Consider the following 25,391-nt stretch of genomic DNA (forward strand, 5'->3'; position numbering starts at 1 on the left):
TGTTTTGGAATCCCACACCAAGCACACTATAACCAGTGTGTATTCCTATTTTCCTTTTGTATGAAAATGGTTTTCATTGTATATCGGCCTGTATAATGCTGCTGCATCGTGGGACACTGAAGATAGGGCACTCATTTTTAAGCTTGGCCGTAGCTCCACATTCTTTACAAACCACTGCAGCAGCCCTCCATAAACATGCGTGGGGCGGTGTATATTCAGGGTTTAATGGATGAAGGGGCTGCGATAAGTCCTGACACAAGCCCTTCTGTTCTCCCATCCTCCCTCCCCCTCTATGCTTCCCTGGTCTCAGCCCACACAGTCACACGCACGCGTGAGCTAAACTGTCCCCCCCCCATCATCTGTGACTCAGCTCACGCAGCTGCGATAGAGCAGGGTGGCTAACGTTTGAGAAGGGGAAAGAGAGGGAGGGAAAGAAAGAAAGAGAGAGACGCAGAGGCAGACAGAGCAAGCGTACAATATACAAAAGAGTGCAAGAGCAGAGAGAGCGAGAGAAAGAGAGATGGAAGACAGGGAGGCTGCAGACATCTTTGCTATCAACAATGGAGCATGAAGCTCTGGTAAGGCGATAGGCTGACATTGGGGAGGGGAGTGACATTGAGGAGAGGGGGTCTCGTGTGACCACGGGGAGGGTGGGGGGTGAAGGATGGGCCTCCAACATAGACCTGCAGTGGCACTGCCAATCTTGGATTAAACAGTATGGTAATGTTCTCTATCTGTCACTGCACAGGTTTTGTCTCATCATCCTTTTATGTTTGACGTCCATTCTCATTGACACGGTGCCCCTGCTTCTGCTCTGGTTTCCAGGAACATCGGTCATTGCTGTGTGTGTGTGTGTGTGTGTGTGTTATTTTTGTCTTATTATCCATCCAGAGAGGAATGAACATTGTGTATTTCTTCCCTTCTTCACCCAGTCTGTAACTACATAAGCTTTTCATTAGCTCTCATTGGAATAAAATGAATAGATGAATTTGTCCTTTAAAATCATATGCTTATGTTTCAATGCAGCTACCTGATTGTAACCTACTTTCTTAGTGTCGCCTGCTTGTCAGTGGATCTGTTGGAAAATAGTTCAGGGCTGTTGGGCTTATCTGAGACCTCTTTCACATGCTAGTAAAATGCTAATAAAGCCTCAGTGGCCTGACTAGGTGAATTAGGCTAGCACTAACTGAAAGATGTGTGGTGTCAGTTGTCTTCCCTGTTTCCTGTCTGCTCTGCTGGGGTTGGTGACAGTAATGTTGTGATGTCTGCCCAGTCAACATGGGGTAATAATTAAACACAACAAATCCCCCATCAGAAACAACTAGATGTTTTTTCATCCTATGTAAACAGTCCACAGATGGTTGTCTTTCAGTTAGATCTTGTTACGAGGTTCATCACTGAGGGAGATTAGACCCATTGTTTGTTGAGCTGCCTGCCACGTAGCAGGGTTGAAGTGATGGAGTACCCTCCCAGGCTTATGTCATGCAGCATCACACCACTAAATCATACCTCACACAAGCTTCAAAAGGATAGAATTGGTAGTGCAGATTTTTATACAAAGCAGGCGACTGTTGTGTTTTATTAACTAAAATAGCTAATAATCATGGTATGCATCATTGTCTTAGGCCTAACCCTCATCATCACCATCATCAGGGCAATGTGTTAAGATATTCATGTGAATTAAAATATACACGATATATACAAAAGTATGTGGATGCCCCTTAAAATGAGTGGATTCGGCTATTTCAGCCACACCCATTGCTGACAGGTGTATAAAATTGAGCACACTGCCATGCAATCTCCATAGACAAACATTGGCAGTAGAATGGCCTTACTGAAGACCTCAGTGACTTTCAATGTGGCACTGTCATAGGATGCCACCTTTCCAACAAGCCAGTTTGACAAATTTCTGCCCTGCTAGAGCTGCCCCGGTCAACTGTAAGTGCTGTTATTGTGAAGTGGAAATGTCTAAGCGCAACAACGGCTCAGCTGCGAAGTGGTAGGCCACACAAGCACACAGAATGGGACCGCCGAGTGCTGAAGTGCATAAGCGCGTAAAAATTGCCTGTCCTCGGTTGCAACACTCACTACCAAGTTCCAAACTGCCTCTGGAAGCAATGTTAGCACAATAACTGTTCGTCGAGAGCTTTCTGAAATGGGTTTCCATGGCCGAGCAGCCGTGCACAAGCAGAAGATCACCATGCGCAATGCCAAGCCTCGGCTGGAGCGGTGTAAAGCTCGTCACCATTGGACTCTGGAGCAGTGGAAACTCGTTCACTGGATTGATGAATCACGCCTCACCGTCTGGCAGTTCACCCCCAATGCATAGTGCCAACTAAAGTTTGGTGGAGGAGATATAATGGTCTGGGGCTGTTTTTCATGTTTCGGGCTAGGCCACTTAGTTCCAATGAAGGGAAATCTTAACGCTACAGCGTACAATAACATTCTAGACGATTTTGTGCTTACAACTTTGTGGCAACAGTTTGGGGAAGGCCCTTTCCTGTTTCAGCATGACAATGCCCCCATGCACAAAGCGAGGTCCATACAGAAATGGTTTGTCGAGATCGGTGTGGAAGAACTTGACTTGACAACCACATCGAACACCTTTGGGATGATTTGGTACACCGACTTTGAGCCAGGCCTAATTGCCCAATATCAGTGCCTGACCTCACTAATGCTCTTGTGTGGCTGAATGGAAGCAAGTCCCCACAGCAATGTTCCAACATCTAGTGCAAAGACTCCCAGAAGAGTGGAGACTGTTATAGCAGCAAAGGGGGGACTAACTCCATATTAATGGCCAGGATTTTGGAATGAGATGTTTGACGAGCAGGTGTCCACATACTTTTGGTAATGTAGTCTATATAGTTTGCGTTTACATGTACAGTATGCACTATGAAAACACTTTTATTGAGTAAACCGTGATGGGAATGAGATATGTTTATTAAAGCTAGTGTCCTTGGTTACTACATCCATTTTTGGTATCATAAATGAATGATATATACCCATTGACTTCTTGAAGATAAAATATATAAATGTCTCATGAGTTCCCTATCAGAACCCAAAATATACAGTAAACTTGTTTTTCTCCGATGTTTGTAAACAATGTAAATGTAAACAAACACTGTATAGCCTCCAAACATGGCTAGATGGTCAGTCCTTGCATCCATAGCACTGTTTATGAATTTGAGAGTGGTTACTTCACATCAATCATGGCAACCACTTTCTTTCTGTCTGTGCACTCTGTTACCCCCCCTCCCCCTTCCCTGCTTAGCTGGATAAAAGCGAAGTGACAACGTTGTGCCTGCCTCCCTCAGCCAGCCATGGTGGCTCTGACAGTAACATCAGCTTGGATGGGGCCGGGGTGGGGGCTGAAGGTTCAGGGGTCGTCGATCCGCAACGAACACGGCTCGCTCTGGAGCACCTGCAGCAGAAGACCCTGAAGATCACAGAGCAGATTCGCATAGAACAGGAGGCGCGAGATGACAACGTAGCTGAGTACCTGAAGCTGGCCCACAACGCAGACAAGCTGCAGGCCTCGCGCATCAAACAGGTGTTTGAGAAGAAGAACCAGAAGTCTGCACAGACCATCGCCCACCTGCATAAGAAGCTAGATCACTACCACAAGAAGCTAAAGGAGATAGAGCAGGTGAGTGTGTGTGTGTGTTTTACCCTGACTGCTGCTTTCTGACGAGATGGCACATTGTCACTTTCTAAGTAGGGTTGGATGGTATCTACATTACCATATTGATTCCCATATAATTTTTGTGGAAGTAGTGCCGTAACAGCGGGTAGTCAAAAATACCTATTTCAATACCTGGGTTTGAAAAAACAAGACATGAGATGTCACTTATTCACTACCTAAAGAAAAACTTGTATAATAGAAAAACAAATAAGAATGATTAGCTTTATCTTTCAACCACTACACACATTGATTGCAGGTATTTATTTAAAATGTACAAATATTGACCATTTCCACAGTATTGTAAATCATATCACCAGTACTTCAAAATACCCTGGTATACAGTATTATCATATACTTTCCCAACCCTATCCCTAACTAGATTATCTGAGTATTCGGTTCAGACCTCTTATTGATGTGTTTATGTTCTCTGATCTCCAACCTCTGTTGTCTCACCTCCACCATTTCACTTTTATTTCCATCCCTTTCTCACCACTTCTCCATCCATATATCTACTGCTCCTCCACATCCTGTCAATCTAAGTCCCTCTTCTTCCCCCTGCCCCATTTCTTTTCATTTCTCACTCTCATCTTCCATCCCCCGTCCTCCCTCTACTCTCCTTATAGAATGGTCCAGCTCGTCAGCCTAAGGATGTGCTGCGGGACATGCAACAGGGGCTGAAGGACATGGGGGCCAATGTACGAGCAGGGTTCCATGGCTTTGGCGGGGGTATGGTGGATGGGGTCAAAGGAGGGGTGGAAGGGGTCAAAGGAGCTGTGGTGTCTAAGCCACGGGAGTTCGCCAGCTTGATCCGCAACAAATTTGGCAGTGCAGACAACATCTCCCACCTCATAGAGGACGGGGTGGGAGGGCACTCGGAGGATGTGCCTGCTCAAAGAGCCCTGAGTGGCAGTGCCACCCTGGTCTCCAGCCCCAAGTATGGTAGTGATGACGAGTGCTCCAGTGCCTCCTCTGGCTCAGCACCAGGCAGTCACTCAGGTTGGGCCGGGGGAGGAGGTGGGATGTTGGGGCATGGGCAGGCTGGCCTGGGGAGCCCCAGATTGGAAGGGCACCACCACCACCACCACCACATCCACAGCTCCTGGGACACTCTGCTGGAAGGCCTGCAGGAGATCAAGGCCAGCCAAGCCCACATGGAGGATACCATCGAGGACATGAAGAGTCAGCTGCAGAGTGACTACTCCTACATGACCCAGTGCCTACAGGAGGAGAGATACAGGTACAGACCAAAACCTTGGCCAAGACACAGAGTATGAAATGAGATTTGGTGGTATACATTGTTCTCACACTAACTGCTGAGCAAGCTAATTTGCTTTTAGCTTGTTTCAGACCAGCAGTGTAAATCATGTTCAGTGTTTTCCCTCTACATGATTCATGCTGAATGATATTCATGAGGATAATTAAATAGGTCAGTAAAACTGGTACAACAGGTTTGGTACATTTTCAAATGGTCAAAATCAGAAGTAGTTGTTTTAACACATCAAATAGATTCTCAAATTAAGTGGATTGAGTGACACCTTGAAAACACCATAAATATGTACAAATCTTTCTCTAACTCGTTGAATTGGTCTTCACTTTGCTGGTCTAAATTATACATACATTTTTATCTATCTTTCTTTTTAGGTACGAGCGACTGGAAGAGCAGCTGAATGACTTGACAGAGCTGCACCAGAACGAGATGACTAATCTGAAACAGGAGCTGGCCAGCATAGAGGAGAAAGTGGCCTACCAGTCCTATGAGAGAGCCAGAGACATTCAGGTAGATACTTGGATTTACTGTATATTATGTAGTAAGATAGCACAATACTTTTTCTGTGTGACTCCATAAATGAACCCCTAATTATGTTGTAACTTTGTGTTTGTGTGTGTGTTTGTGTGGTGTGTATACATGTAGGAAGCAGTGGAGTCGTGCCTGACTCGCATCACTAAATTGGAGCTCCAGCAGCAGCAGCAGCAGGTGGTGCAGTTGGAGGGTGTGGAGAACGCCAACGCCCGTGCCTTACTGGGCAAACTCATCAACATAATCCTGGCACTCATGGCTGTAGTGCTGGTCTTTGTCTCCACCCTGGCCAACTTCATCACCCCACTCATGAAGACCCGAGCACGGGTGGCCGCCACGGTCATGCTGGCTCTTTTCCTGTTCATCCTCTGGAAGCACTGGGACTTCCTGGAGCTGTGGCTACTGCCCACCTGAGCTCCCCACAGCCAATCACCCACTCCGCTGTGTCTGAGTGACCAGAATGTGGACAGAGGGACCACATTGATACACTAAGCTGCCCCAGACAAACTAAAAGTCTGGAACTCAGTCATATTTCTGAAAGGAAACCGTTGCACTTTTTTCATAGGGTTTATGCTTGGAGAGTTGAACTTATGAGTGTTGTAAGGCACAAAACCTTTTCTTTACAAAGCAACTGACGAAGACTCCCGTTGGATGGCAGATGGTGGCCATTTTTGGTTGAGAGACTTCTTAGGAGGTGATTTAATGGTGATTACAAGGAACCCGAGAAACTATCTGCCTGGTCGCTTGGCAACTCAAGCATTTTCTCTTTCTCTTGACTAATCTAGTGGCGTCAACTCACCATCGTAGTCACTATGATTTCATTACAATTTGGGAATTAATGTTGAAATTCTTTGACACATCTCAAAATTGTAGTGTAGGCCATCACTTAAAAATGATAATAGATAGAATAACAAATTATGCTTTGCTAAACCATGTTTGCTGTTACAGTTCCTTTGTACTGAGCCAATTGTATATTTGGAGGACATGGCTTAGCAAAAGGATTGCTTTTTTTCTGAATGTTAGGGTATGTACTACTCATGCATGTCCTCACGTGTGCATTTGTACCTGTGTGATGCACTTGGCATGAGTAACATTCCAACACTTACAGAAATACACGTTGCTCTTTTCTCGGTATTCTGTTGTCTATAGACAGTTTGTACCTAAATGTTCTTCTCCATATTAATTCTAAAACAGTCAACTAAATCACTTCTGGTGTTTAAACTACACTTTTTGGGTGCATCAATCGTTTGTGTCTCTTATGTGTGATGTAAAGGAGAACTTGAGGGCCAGGATGTATTCTGGTGAGATGGATCCTCACAACTACTGAATGATCTATTAGCTATTCTGAGCATCAATGCCATTTCATAACCACTGTTGTAGAGCAGCTAAGAAACTATGTAACGTCAGATCCACAGCATGTTTGACCATTGCTTCCATATTTCTATCCAGTTTGCTAACTCCATCACAACTGTTCCATTCTTAATAAATCAATTCTGAAACTATGCTAATGTTGCATGATATTGGAAAGTCGGATGGTTTTCATGGAACTGTGTATATCTAACAGTATCGACTACAGAGAGAAGAATAATAATACTAAGTAATCAGTGATAGCCTGTGATCTGTATCATGAAAAAGGTACTAATTTCAAAGACAGTCCCTCAATGTACCCCCCTGCAAAATTTAACTCCAGGCTGGTTCAATCTAAAGGTTTGTATATCAACTCCCTGTAGGAGACAGTTTGTTTAAGCAGTAACCTATAATAAGTGCATCTTTTTACTAATCGAGTGTCCATCATGGGTCAGCAGCGTAGCCTAGTGTTAAGAGCATTGGACTAGTAACCGAAAGGTTGCAAGATTGAATCCCCGAGCTGACATGGTACAAATCTGTCGCTCTGCCCCTGAACAAGGCAGTTAACCCACTGCTCCTAGGCCGTCATTGAAAATAAGAATTTGTTCTTAACTGACTTACCTAGTTAAATAAAGTTTTTTTTATTTTTTATTCAGTGTGGGCTGGGTTGAGTTTACAATTGGTTTCACATCTAAAATACTGTATGTGCTTACAGACATGCAGTGAACAGCCTCTAAAAATAATATGTGACCAGGTAACCAATTGGATTTCAAATGGTTTGGGTAGGACAACACATAGGTTTGTTCTGTTGCCATTTATGAGTTCATTGTTCTTAGCAACAGTACAAAATAAACTAACTATGGAACACTTAAAGGATAAGACTGAGCCCTAAAAAAAACAATTTGTCATGGTTGCCAGGTGCAGTTAGACCTCCCTTGATCAATTTATAAAAATAATATCCATATTTTCCACCAGGAGGTGCCTTTGTGCAGATGAAACTCACCTATGGGATTGTGGATATTAATATTATTTTTGAAAATTGATAAAGGGAGGTCTTACATGTTCAAGGGAATTCTTATTGGATGTGCTAGTAGTTAGCGCGACAAAATCAAGAAATTTACTGAACCTGAAAAATCGACTCTAGAAAAACACAGTAAGTTAATATAGTGAGAAACACTGACAGTTTAAGACAGCCCGTCAATCTAAGAGGTTACAGCTGGTAGTACATTAAACAAAATATGCAAGTGACACACAAAAATGTAAGTATTTTCTTGTTTTTTAATCATTGTCAGGCAAACCCCATATGACAATTACATTGATGACAGGTGCTTTTACAATACAGAAGAGATCATGACAGGCCAATGGAAAGGCCATACCTGACCTTAAAAAGTAAGACATTCATCGTCATTAGATTATTCCAACTTTACAGTTCACATAAATGAATTTTGTACACTGAACAAAAATATAAACGAAACATGTAAAGTGTTGGTCCCATGTTTCATGAGCGGAAATAAAAGATCCCAGAACTGTTCCATACACACAAAAGCATATTTCTCTCAAATTCTGTGCACAAATTGGTTTACATCCCTGTTAGGGAGCATTTCTCCTTTGCCAAGATAATCCATTCACCTGACAGGGGTGGCATATCAATAAGCTGATTAAACAGCATGATCATCACACAGGTGAACCTTGTGCTCGGGACAATAAAAGGCCACTAAAATGTGCCGTTTTGTCACAACACAAAGCTACAGATGTCTCACGTTGAGGCAGCATGCAATTGGCATGTTGACTATAGGAAAGTAGATGAAACTGTGGGTTTGCACAACCAAAGAATTTCTGCACAAACTGTCAGAAACCGTCTCAGGGAAGCTCATCTGCATGTACACCATGGTCTTGACCTGACTGCAGTTCAGCGTCGTAACCGACCAGTGGGCAAAGCAAATGATAATCTTCACAGATGAATCCCAGTTTCAACTGTACTGGGCAGATGGCAGACAGTGTGTATGGCGTTGTGTGGGTGAGCGGTTTGCTGATTTCAACGTTGTGAACAGAGTGGCGGTGGGGTTATGGTATGGGCAGGCATAAGCTAGGACAACGAACACAATTGCATTTTATCGATGGCAATTTAAAAATGCAGAGATACTGTGCCGAGATCCTGCGGTCCATTGTCGTGCCATTCAGTTGCCGCCATCACCTAATGTTTCAGTATGATAATGCACGGCCCCATGTTGCAAGGATCTGCACAGAATTCCTGGAAGCTGAAAATGTCACAGTTCTTTCATGGCCTGCTTACGCACCAGACATGTCACCCATTGAGCATGTTTGGGATGCTCTGAAGTGTACGACAGCGTGTTCAGGTTCCCGACAACATACAGGAACTTCACACAGCTATTGAAGAGGAGTGGGACAACATTCCACAGGCCACAATCAACAGCCTGATAAATTATATGCGAAGGAGATGTTGAGATGAGGCAAATAGTGTTCACACCAGAAACTGACTGGTTTTCTGATCCACACCCCTATTTAAAAAAAAAAATAGAAGGTATCTGTGACCACCCGATGCATATCTGTATTCTCAGTCATGTGAAATCCATAGATTAGGGGCAAATTAATTCATTTATATATACTCTAACTCAGTCAAATCTTTAAAATTGTTGCATGTTGCGTTTATATTTTTGTTCAGTGTATTTGATTCATATCAAGACCAGCAGTACAATAACTCTTGAGAACCTGGCAAATTAAGACCCCAAATAGAAACAGCAGAGTAGAAAAAAACTACGTATTACAAAGCTGAAGAATTCCTGATTTTATCTTGATTTCATGTCATGATGTCACACATATATTGCTTGCAGGTGCTCCACTCCAGTGAAATGGATACCCCTCTTAACCCAAACAATTATCCCAACAACACACTCTCCAATATCTCAGTCCTTTGTTCATTCTTCCATCCATTTCTAACCATGAACAGAGTTACAGTGCACCGGACTCCAACCAGAGCCTAAACTAGCCTCTACAATTAAGGTAGGAGGAGAAGAGAGCTGCCACATGACATAGAAGTCAATAAAAGATCAGAAGGAGCCCATTGATCATGGGATCAACGACCTAAGCCCCTCCTCCATAAAGGTGCAGCATGACGCCAGTTGGCTCAATACAATTCCCATCCATATCCAAAGTAGCTTTCTGCCACACAACTCCATACCTCTGTTCAAGGTAGGGAAACGGAGTAGATACAGGAATATCTACACACCATCTATACCGTTCATTCTGTTGGCCCAGACCAAGGCCTTACAGCCTGAGATATCCACAGCAGAACGTGTCAGAACGAGAGAGGTCATTGTGAGATACAGATGACACTGGGTTGGAGACTAAAATGCCCTTGGCTGACATCTCATTGTGGTTGAGAATACAGAACAGAGGTAGGCTAGGCAACATTGGTTATGGAGTGTCTGATAGTATCTGCAGGCTTGCCGTAATCCACCCAGGCTGTGAATCACCTGATGCAATTAATAATCTCTGATCCTGAGCCACAAAGGGAAACTCAATTAGTTTAGCCACGGAAGAATTCCTATTCCGTTCCAAATGGCTGGTGTTCATCATCCCAGGAGGGAGATAAACATTGGTGGAGGATGAGGCAAGTTAACTCCTATACAATGTAAAGCACTTTGACACCTGGTGAAATATATAACTAACCGTGATCAACATTGCCTTCAGTAGCTCTCACATGGCTGTTAGCACAAACAAATGTGGGCTGAGTTGTTTCAAGCCAAGGGAAATCTAGGTGTAAACCAGGATGTAGCCTGGTAGAGGAAGTGTAACATGCCCAGGCAGACCTCTAGGCAACAGACACAGATATAGGTCTCAGTCCCCCAGACCAGGTAGACATCAGTCAGGTAGTACACCCTGGTCTAGGGTGTAGGAGGGAGAGGGGCCTAGGCAGACCTCTGGGTATAGAACAAAATGTAGGCCTGAGTGTTGCACACCTCCTCCACACTGCACACGTTCATCTCAGAGTCATTACAGTGGACCCAGAAACCTGGAAACACACACAGGGAGAGGGCTGGTTACGGCTTGGTAAACTGTGCCACCTACAGTCCCAACAGCAACTCATGTAATCTCACAGTATCAGGTTATATGGGGCAACAGGTAGCCTAGTGGTTAGAGCATTGGACCGAAAGGTTGAGGAAAGGTTGCAAGATCAAATCCCCAAGCTGACAAGGTAAAAATCTGTCGTTCTGCCCCTGAATAATGCAGTTAATCCACTGTTCCTAGGCTGTAATTGAAAATAAGTATTTGTTCTTAACTGACTTGCCTGGTTAAATAAAGGTTAAAAAATTTTATAAAATAAAAAATACTCGGAAGCAAAACGTTTATGAGAGTCAACTGCACTACACAACTAAACATTTGACCAATTCATCATGTTTTTTCAAATCTGAAAAGACCAAGTGAAAATCCTGCCTAAACTACAGGCTATTCTAAAACAGAGTTATTAGCTTGGATGCAAGTGTCTGGTATCTTGGTCCCACTTACCTCCCTCGGTGTTGTAGCAGTATGCAGTGTAGTGCCCTGAGCCAAAGCCTTTCCCGTGGTGCATGACTACAGCAGACAGGTCGTAGGTGTAGCCCTCTCTGTGAACCGACTGGCCTGAGTCTGTGCAGCAGTAGGGCTCTATGTTCAAAACCTGGTCAAAGGCCACATGGACGCCAATCTTCTCCCTGTGGTTCCGGCCTGACCATCTGTCACAGAACAGGGATTGGTTATCTTATGCTTGTCCTTGTTACAAGACATCCTCTTACATAAATATACAATCCTACCAACTAAACCATAACACACATTTGGAAACCAAGAAGGACAGACAATCAGTGGGTGTAAATCTTGACTGTGTAAGCAGACCAAGTCTTCAAATGCAGTAGACAAACTGGGTGTTTGAAGCTAACCTGAAGCGTTTGAGGTGCAGCCGTAGAACCTGAGGTAGGCGGTAGATCAGCAGCTGCTTACATGCCTCTGACAGAACCAGGGGCTTGTGGGACGTCTTCCGTCTTTTCCCTGACAATTATAAAACATACAGGTCACAGAAGTGTAACATGGAGGTACAGGACGTGACCACTAGAAAAGCATAACTATATTGTGATTACCCCAAAAGCACAAACTCAGTTTCACTTTCAATATCAATCCATTGGCTAATTAGTCAAATAAAATCTAGCCCGAAAAGAGAGAAACACACAATAGTGCTCCCCAGCGTGTAGTCCTAGAAAACAGAATTTAGTTACCTCGGGTTCATTCAACCATTCCTATGGGGAAACACATACCTAGGAGATCTTATGGGTTTTGTTCTATGAGATAATATCAGTCAGTTAACATGATCTTTATGAATTATGACACGTTTGTGCTTTTTTTTAATTAAATGCTTAAAAATTCAAAAAGTGACTTCAGTTGATTATGATCTCATAGAACAAAATGTATAAGATCTCCTAAGCTTGTGCTTATCACAGACCTTATTTTCAGTGTGTATCCAAAACCTACAAAAACATGAATTACCCCATAGGCTTTGTCCAACAAACCATGGCGGCACTAGTGCCTACAAAAAGACGCCATTACTATTGCTCTCTATAGGCCTACTTCCCTAACCTTGATTCCGGTCGAATAGCTGAATAAAAAGAACAGCAAAATAAAGTACAGGAGGATTTGTCTATTCCATTAACAGACATTAGTCTCTGTCCCAGTACTAACTGTTGCAGTGGTTGCAAGCATAGATGCTGCCCTCCAGAGCCTCTGTCTCAGTGAACTTGGCCAGCATCTCAGTGAGGGAGCAGCTGCGCTGGTAGGCCAGAGACGCAGCCGAGCCCTTCTCCGTGCTGTGGTAGCGCTCCGGGAACTCCAGGGACAGGTCCCAGAATGGCTCCACCGTGTTTGACTTATGCTTACAGGACAGACAAGTCACCTGGAGGGACAAAGGGATAACCAAGCAAACATTTCACCAAGGGGTTATTGTTTGAAAACCCAGACAGAGCCGCCATCTAAGTCCTGGTTTGCAACTGTGATTAATAAACAAGTGACTACCCTCAGCCATGATAGGGTGAAGGTCAAATCTAAATGAATGTGTTGAGTACTGTTGTCATGGGAATGAGTAGAATCCCTTACCTGGCTGAGTAGCTGTCCGTGAAAGATCGTGTTGAGGACCTTGAGCACCTGCTTGGACAGCTTCCTCTGGGTGATAGGGATGACGATCCTGCGCTTGCTGCCCTCTGACTCCAGCTCTTGCTGCACCTTGTCCAGCAGCTCACACAGGAACTCCTGGGCATCCTGCTGGTCGTAGCCACGGAACGCTGGGATCAGGTTCCACACAGAGTGCAGCATGGCAAAGGGCGACACCAACGACCATCGGCCAGACCACATGACCCTGAACAATGTGTGCAGCTCGTGGCACAGTGACATCTGCTGGCGGGTGGAGGATCGCGGCTCTTTGGGCTGGACCAGCTCTGCCGCGTTTAGGCAGGGGGGCGAGCTCTGCTTGCTGACAGCAGGGAGACCCCCACTGGCTGCCTTCCCCATGCCACGTCCCAGAGGGCAGCCTGGTGTGACTGCACTACCACTCCCCACCACAGCCCCAGCCACACCCTGGTTTGTCTTGGCCAGCAGCTCCTCAGTCTCACACATGTCCAATGTGAGGAAGCACTCCCTGAATTTCTGCAGGTGGCTCAGCACCTGTAAGATAGAGTTCATGTAGCACGTGTTCCCAAGGTTGCGTAGCCCAGTGACCCCCGGGGCCAGTCTACGACGGGTCGCTTTATGGGAGGAGTAGTACCTCCGTACTTTGGGTTTACGAGTCCTGCCATTGCTGGGGGGCTTCAGGGATAGAAGGGAGGGTTTTTTGGGCGGAGGCAGACGCTCCGGAGGGTCGCGGAACTTCAGGGGGATAAGTGTGATGGTTGAGCGAGGAGCCTGGGTAAGCAGCCTGGCACTCTTCCTGGGTGGCACATTGGCCAGCTCTCCCATGAGTCTCCTCTTCATCTCATTCTTCTGGCGCCGGACCTCCTCCTTCTCCTGCTCAAGTTTCTCCTCCCGCTGGCTCTGTTCCTCCTGCTGCCGGTTCCTCCAGCGGCGCAGCATCTTCCCCAGCAGCACCTTCCTTCGGTGCCACAGGGCTGTCTGCATAGCAGGCTGGGGCCCGCTCTCACCCACCCAGGGGTTACAGTCACCCCCTGCAGAGGAGCGCAGGGAGCGCCTGCCAGGGCTACGCACAGTAGAGAGCGCCCCCCGCAGGAGCTTGAGGTCTCCTTCAGCATTGTCGTTGAGCACATAGTCTCCACAGGCGAAGCAGAAGACATCCAGCTCCCGTACTTCCATGGCCAGGGGGTGGTTTGACTCCTGGAAGTGTTTGAGGGAGTGCTCTTCCATGAAGCGGCCACAGGCCACATGAGAGCACTTGAGACAGGCCCACACTGACTCGGTGGTGCAGCAGTCCATGCAGCGCCATTTCTGTGAGTTGAGGATGGAGTGTTCGTGGCCTAGGCGAAGACGCCCCACGTGCTTACAGCGGTCCATCTCTCCAAATGCACATGTGCCTGCCCACAGCGTCAGGACACACGCCTCTGTGCCAAGCAGCAGCTCATCCTGCAGGAGGGAAAATAAGATCAACTTCAGTAAATCACAGGGATAGAAATCAACCACTTAATTTCAGATACAAAATGTGTTCTCTATTTGAAAGTAAACTGACTGGTGTAGTGTGTGGAAAAGATTGAGGACCAAGAATATGAACTTGCACACCATGTAAGCTTGTTTTACTTACTGTAAAAAACACTGCGCTCTGATTTGGGTCCGTGTTCTTTCAACATAAGCAAAGGAACCTTCACAGGTGCAATCAATCAGCTTCACTCATGTCTGGTTCGGGGTCCTGAATAAACTGAAAATAAAATCGGAAAAGAGGTTGTGCTTGTATAGCGAGTTTTTTTTACTTAACAGTTGACAGATTAAGACATTAATTTGAGCAAAGCAAACACGTTTCTAACAAACTTAAAGCATGTAGCTAGTTCACTATGTCTGAACATTTACTCGACAGTTTCTTAGCAGAATTTAACAGTTTATAAACAAATCATAATCATGTTAGGCAATTGAGTTGAGCAGTTTAACACTATTAGTCTGACTTAAAATTAAGAAACAATCGATTTATCCATAACAACAAACAAAGGAATCAAACTGCATACTTTTTTTCTGCTGGTCAACATGCATTGGTTTGGCGACCAATCATTTCGTTCGATTCAAACTACTAACTAGTTCACTTAGGTTAGCAGTTTTCCATCTTGGCTTGCCAACTTGCACCAGTCTTGCCATATAACGTGGCGTCTCGGCTCGTGCCACAATGAAAATGTAACGTTAGCTACTCACTCCAGCTGACCACTCGACGCGGGTTAGAGTGTGTTCTTGTTCACTTAACTAGCAAGTTCCAACTTATTGTCATGTTTAATTAGCTTTAACGTTACCTAGCTCGCCAACAGACAGATATCTAGCTACTTGTTGGTAACGTTAGCTAACGTTAACTACCCAGCTAGCTAGCTATGATGGTTAGCTAGCTAGGGCGATTAAGTTTTACAACACATTCACTGTATTTCTTCAATCATTTGGCTAATGGTACAATAGCCGACATTGTGATCAAATAAAGAAAATCTAAAATGTCCTCATAATGGTGTCCCTTATACCGGTGTAATGTATTTATTTAGTTTAACACATTGCAGAGAAACAATAGCCTGATGGCTAGCATTTGCTAAGCTAGCTAGGCTTGCTAGCCATCAGAACAAAGACTAGTCTGAAATCCACACTTGTGAACACTGAACAACTTCTAGTTGATATGGTTGACTACACGGAGGGGGTGAAAAAAAATCACTGCGATTTTGTCATCTAACTAGCTAGCTTGCTAGAATCCACAGAGCCGCAATGTAAACAAAGCTAAATGTGTCGTATATAAACTTTTGAGTACATCTTCAAACAACACACCGGGAGGTCAATATACAAATAAAGTCACAGATACTCAGAAAACCTGCAATGTAGCTATCTAGCTAACCGTAACATGAACCCATAACTTTCAGAGGTTGACAAAACAGTACACGACAATGTCAGTAGTTGATCCATAAAATAACTGTTTGTTGTATTTGTAAAAAATACAAAATGAATTTCGCTTCTATTTACCGCCATCATCTGCACGCGAAAGCTGTTTTAGACCTCGAGACAACCGAACTATTTCGGTCCTGGAATCAAGTCATTCTGATTGGATTGAACTGATCCCTCTTCCGTCGAGCTTTAGCTCTCATTGGTACAGACAGGATGTAGCGTTCATTACTATGGTCGTGAAAAGATCCAAACTGATCGGATGGTTATTATTACCATACCAAACCATTTTTGTTATTACCCATAGTAGTCCTCATGAGCTCAGTTGGTAAACCCTATGTCATTTTTACAAGTCATGGCTTTTCACCTGGAGACTGATACATTATTGGCATACTTTTCCCATTCATAACAGCTGACAAAGTCCCCTATAAACCATTCATGACAGGACTGTACTTGGTGAAAAACACCAGCAACAGTATACAAAATATGCATATGGTTAATAAGTCTAATATATTTCCAAAAATACTTATGAAAAAGAGGATCTTAATCAAGTAAGGTAAACATAGGTTTATTGAAAAAAAAAAAAAAAAAAGTGTTACTAAGTGTTGTCAGACAATGTTTTAAATCAAAAATAACCAACTATTAGTAGGACCATAATGCCCAGATACAACATTGGTATCTAAACTGAAGGTCCTTTAAACCGATTACTCACAAGGATAATCCACAAGACACATTTGGGACACATCATTATTCCTTCAAGAGTTCAGACTTCAACCAGTAAGGCTTTGTTCTCATTTTTGCCATGATATATTCCTTGCAGTGATTGTGAAATGCTTCAAAAAGTTTGAGTTGCTGTACTGACACTCAGTACAATTTAAGTTACACAACATTGTGGTTTAAGATTACATGTTCCTTGTGTTGGGGTGTGGAGGAAGTACTGCTGTACTCTTGGTGGTGCTTCTTTATCGGCTGAGATTATCCAGGACAATCCTGCTACCATGAAGACGTCAACGTGTGGTCCCTGGGAGCACCTGCTGTTTGCGCACTTTGCTGAACAACTCCAGGTACTGGGTCATGGTGTCAACACAGTCCGCAGGCACATAGAGGCCCTCAGGCTTGGTGGCGAACACAGAGGGCAGCTCCGGGATGCTGGGGCCCAGGAAGCTTTGCATGAACTCTTTCATCAGGTTCCAGCAGTCCCCAGGGACCACACAGGGACAGTACTCCACCTAAACAAATAAAGAGATTTGATCGTGGACATCAGTTTAGAAAAAGTGTAACACAGATAAAAAAAAAACTTTACCCTCCATTTTGATAATTGTCTGTACAGACCACTCACCTCTACTGATATTCCCCTCGCGCTGGAGCTCATTGTTACTGCTCCAACCTTTATCAGGAAATCACAATAGCGGTAGCGGGAACCACGGCTCTCTACCTTGTGCCCCTTGGCGTTCTGGAAGTGGCTTTTCAGCTTAATCATGAGCACGTCAAAGTTTCCATCTGCTGTGAGGCAGGGACCTCCTTCGAACAGGGCTAAGCAGCTCAGGGGGGTTTCTGAGTTATGCATCACATACAGGAGTTTGGTGGGCTGGCCTGTGACAAACAGAGAGAAAAGAAAGACGGTTGTTGCCCCCTTGTGGGTATTTGAAGGATGTAGTCCAATGAATTACATGACAAGATATGAAAGACAATTTTGTTTATGTCATAGCTTTGCAGTACAACTTTAGTTACCGCTGGCATTTCCTGTGGCATGGTACGTCTCACAGTCCACAGTAAAGTTTCCCTGCTTCACAGCGCTCAACTGCTCTAACTTCTTGTGCAGAATGTCTATTGTCTGCTGCACACTCTTTCCCTCTGCCAAAGGCACCTGACACACACTAAGCAAGGGAGACAACACACAGAGTACAACTGTTAATAACATTAAGATATTGTTCAGCATTGACTTACTGATTTCCAAAAATCACATATTGAAACAATGTCAGATCTGAATGGTGATGTAAGATGATAGAAAGCTTGGAAGAAAAATCAACCAGGTGACAGATCATTGAGTTGTGTACTGTTTCATGTGGATCCACATGGGATCTAGGGCTATGTAAAATACCAGGTGTGATAAGTAACGTAGCTAGCTAGCAATTTATATTTTGTTAGATACAAGTTTGATTAAAAAAAAGCAAACAATAGAATCTCACCAAGTCACCCCCATTGATTCAAGACGGTTGTTATTTTCTTACTACGAAAACGTACACGCTTCCTGCTGAAAAACTGTCTGTTTCCGGTATTAGGAGGAAATTAGGTAATCTGTCTGCGCCTACGTTTTTCTCGTGCGAAGAACATTTTAATACACTCATTTTGTTCATATACATTTTTTGAAGATGGAACAATTCCAATATATCCAGTAATACATACCAAAGACATATGCGATGTTTCCTTTTCTAAATGTCTCTGGTATTATGTTTCGTCTCCGATAGGACGTCACTTCCGTTGGATAAAAAAAAAGCACGTGTGTTGACTGGAACTTTGGTGAGAATTTCCACATTAGCTACTTTATGAATTGTTAAACCAACTAGCTAGATTAATAGTACATTTCTAACAGGTCTGTATAATAAACTAGCACAGATGCCGAAAGTGAAGAAACCCAAATGTGGAGGTGGGGAGAAAAGTGGCGACGGAATGGTTGCGCTTGCTGACCAGATTCTTCAAGGGGATATGGTTCGAGTACATGGCCGAGTGAAGACCAGGGATCAACGGGGAGAAGATGAAGATGAGGACGAGTACGTGGACGAACGCCTATCAAGGAAGATCCTGGAGCAGGCACGAATCCAACAAGAAGAACTACAGACAGAATATGGTTTGGCACCAGAGGTCAAGAAAAAGCAAGCCACTGTTTTAGGTAACGTTGAGGTGGATTTGCAAGCCAGAAAATGCCTATCTGCTTTTGTTTTTTTGTCTTGCTAGCTAGCTATCCACAACAACCACACATTACTTTACACTTGACTACTGAGAACGTTTGCATGGAGGTCAAATCCAGTCATTGTTATTCTTGAAGTGTTGTGCTATGCTCAGTTATACTGGTGGTACAGTTTCATGGAATATCGATGTTGTCTTATGTCCTTGCAGGGCCAGATTCTCAGGATGCAGACTCTGATGAGGAGTGGCCGGCACTGGGTGAAGCCGGGGCCGGTGAGGAGGCAGAGGCTAACTGTGGTACAGAAGTGGTGGTGGACCCAGAGGATGAGAAAGCTATGCAGATGTTCATGAACAAGAATCCTCCCATGAGGTACAGCATGAGGCCCCAAAACTCTGAGCCAAACCACTGAGCTAAAAACTGTTATTGCAGTGAAAAATCTTGATGATGAAGGATTTGCCATTTTCTGTCTTTATTTTGTTTGTTAAAGACACCTAGATTCAATTGAATGACAACAGCTCTATCATGCCATAAAAGGGAATTTCATGTTGTCTCTTCCAAAAAAGAATCATAACTTTGTAGCTGAATATGGATTTCCTCAGTGTTGTCCTTGTTCTGGGGTTTTCTTCAGACGAACTCTAGCAGACATCATCATGGAGAAGATCACAGAGAAGCAGACAGAGGTGGGGACAGTGATGTCTGAGGTGTCAGGAAGACCCATGCCCCAGCTGGACCCAAGGATCATTGAAGTGTACAAAGGTGTCAACAAGGTAAGCCATGCACCTGCGTCCTCCTGTATTAATTTGCTTGGCCACATGTTGTTTTCCACTTAATCAGATTTCAGTCAGAGGCTGAATATTACCAACTATTATGAACTTGTTTTTTTCGGTTGCTCCAGGTTCTGTCAAGATATCGTAGCGGCAAGCTGCCCAAAGCTTTCAAGATCATTCCAGCACTGTCAAACTGGGAGCAGGTTCTGTACTTGACAGAGCCTGAGACCTGGACTGCGGCTGCTATGTACCAGGCAACAAGGTCTGATAAAAAATTAACAGGATGATTTGTTAACATCTATAAAAAACCTTTGTTTAATTATTAGAAAGCACCTTATGGATATTCACCGACTCTTGATTTTTCTTTTTTCTGAACAGAATCTTCTCATCCAATCTGAAGGAGCGAATGGCCCAACGGTTCTACAACTTGGTGCTACTGCCAAGGATACGAGATGACATTGCAGAGTATAAAAAACTAAACTTCCACCTGTACATGGCCCTGAAGAAGGCTCTTTTCAAGCCAGGGGCATGGTTCAAAGGTGAGACAAATCAAGAACATGTATCAAAGGGGAGAGAAATAGTCAGGTAGATAATTTAAAAGCTTGGTTGATAATCAATGTATGGTTGCCAGGATGTAATAATGGGGGGTGAAAGTAATTAAGATAATACACATTATCTGTCAGGTATTCAACATTTTTGCCAAAGATACTACTTAGTGGGTTTTGTTCTGAGTTCACTTTGGCAATCAGCCAAAAGATAGTCATTGTCACTAGGTGGCAGTATTGTCTAACCAGATCAGACTGAATCAGATTTAGAAGGTTCAGTTCTTTGTGAATTTGGTTGGGTTGCCCAAAAAGTTACATATGGCAGCTTTTAACATTTGTTGTGCATTTGTACTATGTGTTGTACAGTATTTTATCTATTTGTTTCCAGGTAATTACTTTGTACCCCTTAACCCAGCATATGTTTGTGTTACTGTGTGTTCACACATTTCTATTTTTCTCACTCAGGCATCCTCATCCCGCTCTGTGAATCTGGAACATGTACTCTGAGGGAGGCTATCATCATTGGCAGCATACTCACTAAGTGCTCAATCCCTGTACTGCACTCCAGGTAAGAGACACTCTTTTACCTGTGTTATGTGTGCAATTTTGTAAGGTCTATGATGCCCTAATGCGACTGCTCGGCTTGCCACTTGGCTTGGGACTTGGTTTTTAACCGTTGCAGCTTGACTGTTGCTGATCATGTAAGTGGGAATTCATGTGAATGTATGGTACAACAGTATTTAAGGAAGTAGAACAGCATGCATGGCTTGTCAGAAAATAATGCAGATAACAAATTACTGATTCTCTCTGCAGCGCTGCCATGCTGAAACTGGCAGAGATGGAATACAATGGAGCCAACAGCATCTTCCTGCGACTCTTACTGGATAAAAAATATGCCCTGCCCTTCCGTGTCCTGGATGCCCTGGTCGGCCACTTCCTGTCCTTCCGCAGTGAGAAGCGTGTCCTTCCTGTGCTGTGGCACCAGAGTCTGCTTACCCTGGCACAGCGCTACAAGGCCGACTTGGCATCCGAACAAAAGGCTGCTCTACTGGAGCTACTTAAGGTGCAGACACACCCCCAGATTTCTGCAGAGATCCGCCGGGAGCTGCAGAACTCAGAGTCCCGTGATCTGGAAACCGCTATGCCAGTCACAATGGCCATGGACTGAGTATGGAGCTGAGCAAGGCTGCACCCTCTCAGTCCCCACCTTTCCCCTCTTTCTCCCCAACGTACCATCATTCACTAAACTGCCCACAACACATGCACATATGAACTGTTTTTCCCCTGCCAAATGCTCTATCATTGCTATGGGAGATAAGAGTAAAGGCCACGAGATGGATTACAGATTAACATTCATTCAACATCCTGACTATCAAAGTGATATTATGGAATTCCTTTCTGATGTGCAAGTGAGGATGTCATTTACAAACTGAAATACATAAATGTTGTAAACAGACATTACATTTATTGAGTGGAAATGATAGAGATGTGTTTGCCAGTTTTGAGGCAATGTCGGTTTCACAAGTAAAGATAATGTATAGCTGACTTGTTTGTATGACACCTACATTTCCAAAGGAATTTAGAGAAGCTACAGCACACTGACCCTTTTGGTGGAAAAAAACTATTTTCAATGAGTGCATGTTTGTAACATGGTTAAGTAACTTAATGAAGGAAAATTATACAAAATACTATTCAAATGTTACTGTAAAAATTAACATTTTGAATAAATTATTTCCTTGGTTTAAAGTGAAATGTCTGAAGTTGCATTGCCACCATTCACAAAAAAAATCCCAGAGATGCTGACTGGTATCCTGGCCAGGTGTGACAGCTCGAGCGTTTCTGAAAGTCCCACAGTGTTAGGGGCAAGAGGACATTTCACAGCTAGCTAGAACTCGTACCTATGGATGCCTGTTCCCACTACCCAAAAACAAATCTGACTATGAGAGAGTAAGTCTGGATCATGGATGTTGAATAGTCCTGCAGATCCCCTTTAAAGGGGCAATCTGGGATTCAAACTAACAAAGCACTCACCCTGCCACTTTATTTGGTAAACAGCTGAGGAATGTAACCACTCTCAAATACATACCGGTAGTATACACAAGGACTCTCACATATGGATACAAGGACTGACTATCCATGAGATCAAAATGATAGTCATGTTTTACTATATGGATCACTCCAATATATTGGTATCACTGCAGTGGAGGGATACATCTGAGGTGAGGATTTACAGATTTACTTCCGTGTACACCTGTGTCATGGCTGGTGCCCGCCCCTATATATAGACCCCATGGCCGCGACACACGTTCTCTTTCATTTTCTTGGCGGATGGCCGTATGGTTTGAGGTATAAACTTTCTGAAGTTCGCTTGGTATGTCACTGGTAAGTATAATATCTTGCGTGGATGTATACTCACAGGCTGTTTGCAGCCTGGAGCAGCTGGCCACATGCCCAGCCCATCTTGAGTGCTGCGCGCGGTTGATCTGTATCTTCTGCCCGTGGTTTGTCGTTTCGTTAGCAATACACAAACCGGTAGTTAATATTGCAGTTGGCATAAAACAAAAAAAAAACAAATTAAATCCATTACCTGGTTGCTGTTTTTTTGTCTGCCTGTTTTTCCCACAGCGGTCTGCCCCTGTGTTTGCAGAGGTACTGGGTCATTTATTTCTCACCGGGTTCCTATTCCTCCAAGGGGTCACGACATAAGCTCTCCCAGGGCGTCGGACCCCTGCTCTGTAACCTTGTTGGCTTGGCTGAACTTATGGCTTCCCTTTGTGACAGGTATGATGGTGGCATCCCCCCTGGGGATCCACATACCTAGTGTATGCCCTGCCTGGGTTTGAGTCACACGGTTAGGGCGGTGGAGCGCCCTACTGGATGCCTGTTTTGTGTGGTGTTCTCAGAACGCCTGCACCTGACGCGATTGGAGGCCATACGCGAGTGGGTCAGCCAGGCTCGGGCTCAGGCTGGGGACGAGCTCCCTCAGGAGTGGTGTGTAAGTCAGCGAGCTGTTAGTCTCTCTACTGGACCCAGTACCCCTCCCAGGAAGTGTGGCCGGAGCCACTGCAGGCAGAGCCCGTCTGCTACCAGTCCTGGACAGGAGCATGAGTCGGACCGCTGGGACCACCTTGAACGGAGGGCGCATGCCCTGTGTCAGGAGGTTGATAGCTTCGATGGCGAGGACAGCTGTTCTCTGTTGGCCAGTGATAGGCTGTTCCTGGGGGGCGATGCCGGCACTGTTCACCCCCATGAGCGGGGCTACCAGGCTGACAGGCCATCAGAAGCCGCCAGCGGGGCTTCATAGCCCCCAGTGGCTCTGCAGGCCTACCTGCAGAATATTTTCCTGGCTGCAGAAGGGCACATAGGAGATCCTCTGGGAAGTGATGGAGGTGTCTCGTCTGCTTTCCCTGCTTCAGAGGGATGTGGCCCATGTCAACCTGAACTGCCAATGCCTGCTGGGCTTGCTGACGGTGGCCTCGTTGCTGATTCCTCTAGGCCTGCTCCATTTCTGGCCTCTTATAAGGTGGTTCAACTCCCAGATGTTCTGGCTCACGATTGGCCAGGGCTGGAGCTTTACGCATTTCCCCCCTTTTTCCCTGATCCAGGTTGTGCTGGACAGGACCAGGATGGCAGAGCATTGTCTGCTTCTGGTGGCCCCATACTGCCCCAGACGACCCTGGTTCAGCCTTCTCCTGTCCCTGTTGTGTGGGACACCTTGGCAACTTCCCCTGAGACCTGACTTGCTGCCTCAGGCCGGGGGAACCCTGTGGCATCCGAGGCCGCACCGCCTCAGTCTGTGGGCTTGGCTACTGAAAGGCACCAATGGTCCATGTTAGGACTACAGGGGATGAAATGAACACCATGTAGAGCACAGGGGCTCCGGCTACAACCGTGGCATACCAGTTGCACTGGCGGTTGTTCTGCTCTTGGTGCACTGGTATTGAGGTTGTGCCCGAGTCATGCGGGGTGCAGTATGTCATCCAATACCTGCAGTCTCGCTTAGATGAGGGCTTAACAGCCTCTACACTGAGAGGGTATTTGGCTGCAATATCTGCCTGCCATGTTTGGTCGATGGACAGGCCAGTGGGGCGCCATCCCTTGGTCTCCAGTTTTATGAAGGGGGTTTGTCACCTGCGTCCAGCTAGGAACCCCTCAATGGCGAGCTGTGATCTGGATGTGGTCTTGGCAGCTTTGGCAAAGCCGCCTTTCCAACCGTTTGAAGTCTGCCTCCCTGAAACACCTCACTATGAAGGTGATTTTTGGTAGCGATTACTTCCATGTAGAGGGTGGGTGAGCTCCATTCTCTTTCGGTAAGTTCTGAGTGCTACCGGATGGACCCCGGGGGGAGGAGTATATCTCTCTGCTCCAACCCTTCATTCCTCCCGAAGGTTCTGTCAGATAGGCATGTGAACATCCTTTTATTCTGTCTGACACAGGTGTATACGAGAGTAAATCTGTAAATCCTCACCTCGGATGTATCCCTCCGCCGCGGAGTGATACCAATATATTGGAGTGATCCATAAAGCTCACATAACCATGGTTACATACGTAACCTTCGTTTTAACTATGTTTTGAAGCTATACAGTGTTTGTTTACAATTCCATTCTTTATAAACAATGGAGTAAAACAAGCTTATATTTTGGGTTCTGACCATTGCTCATGAGGCATTTCTAAGTTATATTCTTCAATTTATATTCTTGAATTTATGAATGAATTAAATCTGACATCATCCAGATGTCATCAAACAGTCACCAATTCACATAAAAAAAAACTCTCCAATCCATTAATATGGAACAATATCACCACAAACTCTCTCACGCACGTCTGCACACAAACACCCACACTAAAGGATATACATAATGTTATCCTTGATGCAAAGTGCACATTGGATTCATGTGATACAGATCGCCTAAACGCATCTCATAATGACTTATCTCATAATTATGACCTACATATCTCATAAAAATTACTTACTATCTCATAATTTGTGGTGTAAAGTATTTAAGTAAAAATACTTTAAAGCGCTACTTAAGTAGCTTTTCGGGGTATCTGTACTTTACTATTTATATGTTACTTTTACTTCACTACATCCCTGAAGAAAATAATGTACTTTTAACTCCATACATTTTCCCTGACACCTGAAAGTACTCATTACATTTTGAATGCTTAGCAGGACAGGAAAATGCTCCAATTCATGCACATATAAAGAGAACATCCCTACTGCCTCTGATCTGGCGCACTCACT

The 25,391-nt window shown here is 44.6% G+C and overlaps 4 protein-coding genes across 6 annotated transcripts; 2 read left to right on the forward strand and 2 right to left on the reverse strand.

The window, feature by feature from the left end:
* Positions 1 to 340: 340 nt before the first annotated feature.
* tmcc2 (transmembrane and coiled-coil domain family 2) lies at positions 341 to 7,331 on the forward strand. Of its 2 annotated transcripts, none has more exons than XM_021569334.2 (5): positions 341 to 578; positions 3,272 to 3,646; positions 4,306 to 4,919; positions 5,324 to 5,459; positions 5,595 to 7,330. In XM_021569334.2, the coding sequence occupies exons 1-5, from the start codon at positions 561 to 563 to the stop codon at positions 5,892 to 5,894; spliced, it is 1,443 nt and encodes a 480-aa protein (XP_021425009.1). In that variant the 5' UTR covers positions 341 to 560; the 3' UTR covers positions 5,895 to 7,330. The 2 variants fall into 2 exon arrangements, with proteins under 2 accessions (XP_021425009.1, XP_021425010.1); XM_021569335.2 differs by lacking the exon at positions 341 to 578 and adding an exon at positions 590 to 720 and having other exon boundaries at positions 5,595 to 7,331.
* A 754-nt stretch (positions 7,332 to 8,085) lies between these two features.
* usp49 (ubiquitin specific peptidase 49) lies at positions 8,086 to 16,335 on the reverse strand. 2 transcript variants are annotated; one of them, XM_021569336.2, is made up of 7 exons: positions 16,008 to 16,335; positions 14,614 to 14,727; positions 12,966 to 14,438; positions 12,555 to 12,765; positions 11,762 to 11,870; positions 11,355 to 11,560; positions 8,086 to 10,860 (listed from the first exon to the last, which is right to left on the reverse strand). In XM_021569336.2, exons 3-7 carry the CDS (start codon positions 14,367 to 14,369, stop codon positions 10,757 to 10,759), a joined length of 2,034 nt encoding a protein of 677 aa, XP_021425011.2. In that variant the 5' UTR covers positions 14,370 to 14,438; positions 14,614 to 14,727; positions 16,008 to 16,335; the 3' UTR covers positions 8,086 to 10,756. The 2 variants fall into 2 exon arrangements, with proteins under 2 accessions (XP_021425011.2, XP_021425012.2); XM_021569337.2 differs by having other exon boundaries at positions 15,029 to 16,335.
* Positions 16,336 to 16,478: 143 nt separating this feature from the next.
* med20 (mediator complex subunit 20) lies at positions 16,479 to 18,264 on the reverse strand. Its single transcript, XM_021569340.2, has 4 exons — positions 18,116 to 18,264; positions 17,658 to 17,803; positions 17,266 to 17,519; positions 16,479 to 17,155 (listed from the first exon to the last, which is right to left on the reverse strand). Exons 1-4 carry the CDS (start codon positions 18,127 to 18,129, stop codon positions 16,934 to 16,936), a joined length of 636 nt encoding a protein of 211 aa, XP_021425015.1. The 5' UTR covers positions 18,130 to 18,264; the 3' UTR covers positions 16,479 to 16,933.
* Positions 18,265 to 18,375: 111 nt separating this feature from the next.
* Positions 18,376 to 21,898, forward strand: bysl (bystin-like). Its single transcript, XM_021569338.2, has 7 exons — positions 18,376 to 18,816; positions 19,044 to 19,203; positions 19,463 to 19,601; positions 19,730 to 19,863; positions 19,980 to 20,140; positions 20,612 to 20,714; positions 20,960 to 21,898. Exons 1-7 carry the CDS (start codon positions 18,543 to 18,545, stop codon positions 21,312 to 21,314), a joined length of 1,326 nt encoding a protein of 441 aa, XP_021425013.1. The 5' UTR covers positions 18,376 to 18,542; the 3' UTR covers positions 21,315 to 21,898.
* The last annotated feature ends 3,493 nt before the right edge of the window (positions 21,899 to 25,391 follow it).

Source organism: Oncorhynchus mykiss, chromosome 17 (assembly GCF_013265735.2).
Source record: "Oncorhynchus mykiss isolate Arlee chromosome 17, USDA_OmykA_1.1, whole genome shotgun sequence".
In the NCBI taxonomy this organism is placed as follows: Eukaryota; Metazoa; Chordata; class Actinopteri; order Salmoniformes; family Salmonidae; genus Oncorhynchus; species Oncorhynchus mykiss.

What these genes read in the sequence shown, in the direction of transcription:
- tmcc2 (XM_021569334.2), top strand. An exon ending in AGCTAAAGGAGATAGAGCAG is followed by an intron (nt 3,647 to 4,305) that starts GTGAGTGTGTGT and finishes CTCTCCTTATAG; the next exon opens with AATGGTCCAGCTCGTCAGCC. An exon ending in CTACAGGAGGAGAGATACAG is followed by an intron (nt 4,920 to 5,323) that starts GTACAGACCAAA and finishes CTTTCTTTTTAG; the next exon opens with GTACGAGCGACTGGAAGAGC.
- usp49 (XM_021569336.2), bottom strand. Translation starts at nt 14,369, where the DNA reads ATGGACCGCTGTAAGCACGTGGGGCGTCTTCGCCTAGGCCACGAACAC. An exon ending in ACGGACAGCTACTCAGCCAG is followed by an intron (nt 12,766 to 12,965) that starts GTAAGGGATTCT and finishes TTGTCCCTCCAG; the next exon opens with GTGACTTGTCTGTCCTGTAA. An exon ending in CTGCTACAACACCGAGGGAG is followed by an intron (nt 10,861 to 11,354) that starts GTAAGTGGGACC and finishes GTGTGTTTCCAG; the next exon opens with GTTTCTGGGTCCACTGTAAT.
- med20 (XM_021569340.2), bottom strand. An exon ending in TGCCACAGGAAATGCCAGCG is followed by an intron (nt 17,520 to 17,657) that starts GTAACTAAAGTT and finishes TGTTTGTCACAG; the next exon opens with GCCAGCCCACCAAACTCCTG. An exon ending in CGAGGGGAATATCAGTAGAG is followed by an intron (nt 17,156 to 17,265) that starts GTGAGTGGTCTG and finishes TTATTTGTTTAG; the next exon opens with GTGGAGTACTGTCCCTGTGT.
- bysl (XM_021569338.2), top strand. Translation starts at nt 18,543, where the DNA reads ATGCCGAAAGTGAAGAAACCCAAATGTGGAGGTGGGGAGAAAAGTGGC. An exon ending in AAAGCAAGCCACTGTTTTAG is followed by an intron (nt 18,817 to 19,043) that starts GTAACGTTGAGG and finishes ATGTCCTTGCAG; the next exon opens with GGCCAGATTCTCAGGATGCA. An exon ending in AACAAGAATCCTCCCATGAG is followed by an intron (nt 19,204 to 19,462) that starts GTACAGCATGAG and finishes GGTTTTCTTCAG; the next exon opens with ACGAACTCTAGCAGACATCA.